This window comes from Pygoscelis adeliae, unplaced genomic scaffold (genome assembly GCF_000699105.1).
Source record: "Pygoscelis adeliae isolate BGI_AS28 unplaced genomic scaffold, ASM69910v1 Scaffold262, whole genome shotgun sequence".
NCBI classification, from domain to species: Eukaryota; Metazoa; Chordata; class Aves; order Sphenisciformes; family Spheniscidae; genus Pygoscelis; species Pygoscelis adeliae.
Genome location: NW_008824184.1, coordinates 386,253 through 394,574, shown reverse-complemented (window position 1 = coordinate 394,574; position 8,322 = coordinate 386,253). Strand labels below are relative to the sequence as shown.

Genomic DNA, 8,322 nt, shown 5'->3' with positions numbered 1-8,322 from the left:
GGGATGCTGCCTGTGAGGCTGCCAGAAAAAGGGAAACATTAGAATGAACTGGAACAATATGTGCACGGGGCTTTCTGCATGTCGATGGTCTACCTATCGATCCAGGCCAGCAGTCTCCGAACTGCTGGCTACTACCTGTTCCCAGTTCCTGCTTCTTGTAGCCAAAAACGACTGACAAACACTCTGTTGTACAGCGGGACAAAAGGCATCACACCAGGGATGAATGAAGTCGGACGGAGGGAGGGAGGGCAGGTTTGAAGAGGATGTCAAGTCCTGTGCTCGGACCTAGCCCTTAGCAGAACCCCAAGCAACATCCTTCTGAGCGAAGCGCCAGTGGCAGCGGCTCCATCTCCCAGCGGCCTCTGGCTCTCACCCAAACAAAGCGATCAACAAACCTTCAGCAGATTATAAACTCACAAGAGACACAGCTTCCTCAACAGGGCCTTATATCCAGGCTATTTTGTAGGAGTTATAGCAAGCAATGTTTCTGAAGCATGAGAAAAAGTTACCATAAACCCTGTTCTCCTCCTTAATCCCTCCTCCGAAGCGGCTGCTGTTCCAGAAGACGAAGGCTTACCCGTGAGTACGTTCTGAACACAATCATAGTGAGTGAAGCTGTAGGTTGTCTTGGCTGAGGAAGAGGAGTCTTTGGGCAGAGTCTCCCTCAGATGAACCTCGAGGCCGTTCAGAGAAGCCAGACTGCTGTGGTACTGCAGGCAGGGCAAAAAAAGGCAAGTGTTAGAGTAGATGGCCAGCTTTGCCTAGACTTCCAAGGAGGTACCGGAGGGAGCTTGGGTGAGCGAGGTCAACAACAAAGGGACTGGACCCCTCCACGCTCTGCTGCCCAGGCTCCCACCCAGGAACAGCTGGGCAACTTGGGCACAGAGGAAAGCAGACGAGCCTCACAGCTTACAAGTCAGTGAGACGGGGACTCAGAAGAAGGTACTCCAACCTGAAAATAAGCCATTAAACCACCTGATGCTATTAATTACAGGAAAATGCAAGACTCCATTAATTTACCATCAAACATTATTCTCCAGGGCTCATTTTCACGTCCTGGCCATGACTTTCAGCCACAGCAAGGAATATTCCTTTGCTTACCAGCCCTTATTACACCAGACAGACAGTACAACCCAGGATACAGCTTTACACGCTTGGGCTGGATTTAATTGCCTGCAATGTTTCCCGCAGCACCCTTTCAACACACAAGTAAATCTTCTAATGGGCACCCAGCCTCCATGCTGAGCTTCTGGCCAGCTGCAGACTGCAGGCATTGAGCTATCACCAGGAGGAGAAAAAAAAGAAAAAAAAAAAAAAAGGAAAAGCCAAGGAAACAGCCTCACATGTGGGGTAATGACAGGCCCAGCACGGAGCAATGGATTCGCACAACATCATAGTAACAGGAAAGCCAAGCTGCTTTCCTGACTGGACTTTCAGCAGCCCAGCTGCCCTGGCCGTGCTGAGGCTCCCAGGCAGCAGGCAGGGCTAAGGGACCCTCCGGCAGCACTGGGAAGATTAACTCCATAATCCTCCAGCCTGCCCGTGTGCTTTCCTCCACCACAGAGAGGATCAAGCCTCCATTCAGCCATGGCAGCGCCTGGCCTACCCTTGACCCCCCCGGTCACGGAACAGATTTTCTTTTCTGTGCAGTGAAATGAAGGGATAAGACCTAAAGACAGGCAGGAGGCGAGCCTGAAAGCCTCCAAAGCCTCCTGCTCTGCAGGGAAAGCCTGTATGGGAAACCGCCCTCCCAGAGGGATGATCGGTACTGCCTGCTGTTCTCAGCTGCGCAAGTAGCATATTTTACCCTTCTTTGGTGTCATTCAGGGGCCTCAAAGCATTCGACAAACATTAATTATAACTAAGCTTGGACATCCCTGAGAGCTGAGGGTCATTTTTAATCTACAGATAAACAAAGGAACAGACAAGCAGAGATTACGCCTCAAGTCCACCATGACGCCAGCAGCAGAGCCTGGCACTACCTCCTTGAACAATATACTCTTCCTCCTGGGACGACAGGACACGCGGTGCATCTCTCCTAAGAGATAACAAACACCTGCACCTAGAGAAAGGGTGTAGTCAGAAGAACCCAGTCACAGTCAAAATCCAAGCTGTGTGAAAGTACAGTTTTGCTAAGATGAGATCCAAAGCAAGAGTATGTGAAATGGAAGCAGCATGTTTGGGAAAAGAGGAACCTGAACGGAACAGGGCTTTGTCAACCCTGGCGAAATACATAAAGAAAATCAACTGAAATGCGGTGCACCACTGTCAGGCAATTGATCTTGAGACTTAATTGGAACAGGCTGCCCAGGGAAGTGGCTGAGTCACCAGCCCTGGAAGTATTTAAAAGACGCATAGATGAGGCGCTTAGGGACATGGTTTAGTGGGCATGGTGGTGTTGGGTTGACGGTTGGACTCGATGATCTTAGAGGTCTTTTCCAACCTTGATGATTAATGATTCTATGATTAATGAACCGAACAACAAATTGAGCCAGGCTGGGCCCACTGCTGGCCTTGCCCAGGCATTTGATGGGAGGAGGATGTGCAATCTGTCACTAGCAGAGCTAACCCCCGCAACAAGGCATTTCACATGCTAGCTACATCCTTCAGACGCTCCTTCTCATGGCAGGTCAGACATGAAGCAGAGCAGAGGCTGGTTTCCAGCCATGGGTGCCACACAGGCTGCCGGGAACCGCACCGCCTCCGAGCACAGCAGAGCTGCACTGCCAGCTGGCCAGACCAGAGCTGCAACTGGAGGAAACCCAGAGAAGCTAAGGCTACCTGTGCAATGAGAATGACCTTCAGCTCTCGAGAGCATCAGTTCCTACCTGCCTGCATCCCCCTCTCTCCCCGCAACTGGAGAAGACGTGGTAGAGTGGGAGCCGTTGTGCAGTTGCCTGTTTGAAATGGGGGACAGAGCAATGTGCCATGTCTGGTGCAAAAGGCCAAGGCTGCACCTCCTGGCCTCTGCTGATTTTGCAGCAATCCCTTCCTGGGCGCACCAATCCTCAAATGCTGTGTGGAGGTGGCATCCCCCTGCTTCTGGGGCGGAGGGTGGGGGGTCACAGCCACAGCCTCCGAGTCCCAGAGCTCGGAAGTAAAAGGAGTAACCTTGAGGCTCTACTAACGCTGGGAGCCAGTGTTAGTCTGAGCTTCCCTCCACCTTCCAGTCTGACAGTTAAAGAAATTAGGTTGTTCCTATGGCAACTGGCATACCAAACAGGCCTCTGCAGCTTTGACTCAGCTCCCTGGTAGGGAAGCAGAGGCCAGGCAGCAGCTCTGCAGACTAATGCTTCACTGGGAAATGCCGGGGGCCGGCACATCCTTCCCCCGCAGCCCCATTAGCTGCACCGCACTGCCTGGCAGGGAAGCCTGTGCACCGAAGCAAATCCCGCAGCAGAGTAATTTGGGATTGCTCTGGTACAGCACCTATTTGCAGTGCCCAAATGGCACCCTTCGCTCCGGCCCCTGGAGAGCAGCACCAGGGAGAGCAGGCTGGGGACACAGACAGCCAGACTTTCACGTAGAAAGGAAACGCTTCAGGGACTTGCTGCCAGACACGTCTCTGGTGCTTCCAGAGTGAGAAGCTGTGACATGCAAAGCGGAGGTTAAACAGAGAACAAACCTTGCTTTCCAAAAAGCACTACAAAACTGACAGGGTTTCCCAACAAATCCCAAATCCAGCACAGGCCTTTGGCAGCCCGCGGGGCTGTCTGACGGTCACACCTACACGTTCTGCTCTGGTGCTGGCACCGACAGACAACAACAGGCAACAGGAGTTGCCTGTGAGACAACACTCTCACCTCTCAGGCTCGCTGCCTGACATTCGCGAACAACCTCCCACGTAGCTTTGGTTGTGGTGATGAACCCAAAGCCAAATGGCTTTGCCTTGCACAACACAGAGCAGGTGAGGGAAGAGATGGGAAGCGCGATCCAATGCTCGCTCTTCAGTTGTAACCCCCGTCCCCACCACCACCACCAGACAAGCAGCAGCAGTGAGTGTATCTGCAGTGTGGAGGAGCTTTCCCACTTACCACATCTTCAATGGAACTCTGGTCCTCTCGGAGGTGATCTTCAGCCAGCAGGGAGAGCACAAGCCCCTTAACACAGTGAACATACAAGCTCATTTTAACTGGTTTGCACTGTTTGCCTGACTGCACACCAGCCTGGGCGCCCAGACTGTCCACCTGAGGCGGCCAGCCATTCTCCCTGCTCCTGGGACAGTGCATGTTCTCTGCTGGGTCACCGGGCAGACTCTCCTGAACCTCTACAGCTGGCAGCTGACTCCTGCTTTGGAGCTCTGGTTGCACAGCAGTGGCTGGACAATCCAAACCCCACACATTGCCACCAGCTGCACCACTGCTTTCTCCAGAGACACTATTTTGGCTCATAGTCCCTTGCTCGTCTTGTTCACTTGATTTCCTTCTGCTCAACTCTTGGGCAGGAGAGCAAATAGCCAGACTGCCACTGGTTGCAGGATAACTTTGGAAACTGCATTGCTCAACACCATAGTCCACAAGGGATTTCCCCATGCTCTGACTCTCCTGCTCCCGGGCATAAGGGTTCGGAAAGGAAAACCCTTCCAGATACGGACCTGTAGTTTGAGCATATTCAGCAGTATGGAGTGTGAAAGGGCTTGGCAGCTGCTTCGTGTCTCTCTCTAATGGCAAGGATGCTTTTCTACTGAGCTCTGAACTTTTGCTGTCTGGGCTGCTCAGTTTTGCAGTTGGAGAATCCTTTGTACTGGCTTCCATTTCAGGGAAGCCCTTCAAAGGACCTGTGTTTGCAAGGCTGCCTGATTGCCCAGCATCTTCTGATGCAGCTGTGCTTGAAGCTTGCTCAGGGGACTCCTGCACAGAGATATTATTCAGGTCCTGGTTTTCACAAACTCCTGTTGATTCTGCAACTGCCTGGGAGCAGAAAGCATTCTTCTCTCCTCTAGGGCTTGCTGGAGACACTGATGACCTAGAAGGAGATGACAAGTTGATTAAACTACTGAGTAGGATCTGTTTGGAGTTATTACATACCTAATAACACTATCGCCTCCTGGTAGTGTTCAATAGCGGATCTATTCTCTGCTACAAAGAGCATCTACCTCAGAAAAGGATGGGCTAAGGTCTAACACAGGTGAAAAGCACGGGCCTCTTACACTGCAGACTCCTGGGAACGTCACTCCCTTACTTACAAAGCACAAAGGCAGCACTGTGAGCTGAGAAACAACAAAACATCGCAGTTGGCCTCGGGAAACAGTTCTGCTTTAGGCTGCTTCACAACAGGGATATGGACACCACAAATTCTGTCCGGCCTGAAAGACCTTGGGCAGCTTTAACAGCCAGATTACAGAGTTCAAGTTAGTATCAGAGAAAACAGCAATAATGGCTAGCGAGGACACAGCGCCACATGTTAGCTCCTTTGCTGCAAAAGCCTCTCTACGCATCACATAGATTTCCTACCTAGTCATCCACTCCACCGGAAAGTCTCGGAGCACTGAGACTTCATCTTCTGTTAGGAATACCGGGATGATACAGACACCCTGCGGCAATGGAGAATCTGCAAGAGCAATGGAGGTTTGAGGATTAAATTAACATGCCCCAGCATAAAGAACAGAAGCCAGACTCCATCAGCCCAAATGCTTCTGCAGGAGGAGAAGGTGTGCTATCATCCCAAATCCTGGGTCACCACAAACTGACCACATCTGACTAGGCAGCATTTTCCCATCCTCCTCACACACTTAATGCCTGACACAGTTAAACCTTCCCTTAGCATTTTTTTTTCTAACCATCCTGGCAGAATATCTATAAACTGATGCTCTGAAGGTTTGGACTGAAAGCATCAGCCATCTGTTTTCAGGGCTCCATCAGTGGCCAAGTAGGCACATGGATAACTGGAATTAAAGCAGGCATGTTGGGAATCTGCACAACTGACAATTAAACCCAAAAGAGCAAACTCCTTTGCTTAGCCAAAGGAAGGAACTAGTTCTGATTACACAACACCCACTGGCACATGCTGAGTAGTGGCAGCAACACCCTCAGGGATATACTCCTGCATCCAGCAAGAGCTTTGACATGAATCCCAGAGAACCAGCTCATGTTCTCACTGCAGAGAATGCAGGCCCAGAGGGTTGCCCATAAGCTGCTGCTGTGCACTTGGCAACCAGTACTCTGCAGCTGGATGCTCACCAGGCTCCCGCTGCTCCTCACCTCCAGGCTCACTCTGAAAGAAAAGCCAAGAATCAGCTCTGCGGCATGACTCAACACTTGCCATCAGTGCCACCAGGACATCTCTTCCAGCCTCCTCAGCCTCCCTGTGACTACAGCAGACCCCAGACCATCCCCTTCAGCAAATGCTATGACTGGATTACCATGCTGGGCAGTGATTTGTTCCTTAGGTAGACCTCAAAGTCAAGGGGACTTCCCAAGAACCAAAATACACCTGAAAGCAAGGACAAATACCACCATTTGCCACTACCGCCTGCTCAGGGCACAAAAACTTGGTTCACTCAACCGGAGTAAGAGCAGAGTCCTTCTTCATATCTGGATCTTGATGGCTTTTTTGTAAAAGATCTTGAACCACATAAATAATTACTTTTGACAAGTTTTAATGCAAATGAAAATTGACCTGTTTGTCACTTTCAGGCATTCATTGTGTGTATATTTAGCACTGAATACCTAAACTCAGGTAAAAAACTAATCAAAACATCACATAGATGAAAACTCATTAATTCAGCAACTTAAAGACCAAAAAAAAAGCAAATTCCTAGTGCAGAAGTCTTGAAACCTTACTCAATCATAACTAATAAAAGCTTTTAGCATCAGCATCAATATTTGTCCTTCCCAGTAATGGCACACGTAAGATCTACGCGACAAGAGCTCCCACACCGCATCCTTACAAGTGGGTATCTACATGCAGGGAACATGTTTAGCAACATACCTGGCCTGGAGACCCATTGCCTTGGAGGAGAACTTTGGCAGTGAGAGGAGGTGGCAGCTGGGTGCTCACAATCCTAAAAGGACAAAACAAAGTCATCCATGAGCAGAGTGGCATTTCCTGAAGCTCAGCCACAGACTCCCATCACTCCGGGCATCAGGACAGGCAGAGCCAGCAGCAATGCTCGCACTAGACTTTTACTTGTACTCTGAGCAAAACTGACTGCGCCCCATTTCACAGCTGGGTGATCTCTGGGGGAGTCTCGAGGGTTCTGCTGCACCCACCTCTCCCGGTCCTGCCAGACACTCTGCAAGGGTTGAAGGGCCAGCCCCAGACACGGGCTGGAGCTAACACATTGCCAAACAAGAGGAACACAAGCTGTGTGACCATCAGGACTCTCGTTTTCTTCTTTTCTTTGGATCAGTTCCACTCTAAACTCAGGAAAACCACCTGCTGGCATTTACTTTGTGCCAACAAATCTGGTTTTGCTGAGTCAAGACCTAAGACAGACCAATCCATACAGGCTGCCTGCCACCCCATGAAGAGCTGTGGGCAGTGGAGAGGATTCAGAAAGACTAGCACTCAAAGTGCTGCAGCACACGCCCCTTGGACAGGGCTTCCAAAGGTATTCTCAGTCTTTCCATTTATGTCTTGTTGAGATCCACATTCTGGAGATTCTCAAAAAAACTCTAAAGAAGGAGAAGTGTTACTCAGGTACAAAGCCCTTTGCAGCGCTGTAGTGAGATTCAGAGTTCAGAGAACTCTGATGACATTTGGTGAAAAAAAAATCTCTACCAGACAGACCAGCAATACAAGAGACACACACTGGTGATGGGCAGATGCAGGATGAGACTCCATTCTCAAGTCAGACTTTCACTTCCACTGCAACATGCTGCCAGCTTTAAGGTGCTGCCGTGACTCACGCTCAGTATCCTGCTTGCATGTATGAGATCATTCCCTTAAAAATGCCTGGCCTGCCTCTGTCAGACCTGGAAAGATGCACGCATCGTGGCATATTGCCAGTGCTCATAAGAGGTGCTACAGGAACAGTCTATGCCAAAGGAAAAATGTGCTTGAATGTTATTGCCAAGAAATTCTCAGAATCCCCCACCTCCTGTCTTTCAAGGCCACCTTCGAGGCTTTCCCTGATGTCGTTCAGTGCCACACCTGCAGCATCTTCAGCGATGATCGGCTGAAAGAAGGCAGCATTTCTTGCGGGAAATGCTGGCTCGTTCTTCTGCGCACTTTCTACCAGTATGGACAGTGGTCCTGGCCAACAAGTCAGTCAAAAATACATACATACAGACACACACACACGTGCACTGTATTTGCAAGACTGCAAAGAGAACACTAAGGGGAAAGAATAATATTCACACGTCTTTCTTTTCCTTGCTG

At 50.2% G+C, this 8,322-nt stretch overlaps 1 protein-coding gene across 1 annotated transcript in view; it reads right to left on the bottom strand.

The window, feature by feature from the left end:
- The window catches only part of HPS4 (Hermansky-Pudlak syndrome 4), a 14,657-nt gene that overhangs the window by 3,311 nt on the left and 3,024 nt on the right, over positions 1-8,322 (bottom strand). The window contains exons 6-10 of the mRNA XM_009334423.1: positions 6,931-7,003; positions 6,180-6,213; positions 5,454-5,550; positions 4,035-4,965; positions 578-710 (exon numbers count right to left, since the gene is read on the bottom strand). Of these exons, the coding sequence (XP_009332698.1) occupies positions 578-710; positions 4,035-4,965; positions 5,454-5,550; positions 6,180-6,213; positions 6,931-7,003 (1,268 nt within the window). The remainder of the gene's footprint in view (positions 1-577; positions 711-4,034; positions 4,966-5,453; positions 5,551-6,179; positions 6,214-6,930; positions 7,004-8,322) is intronic.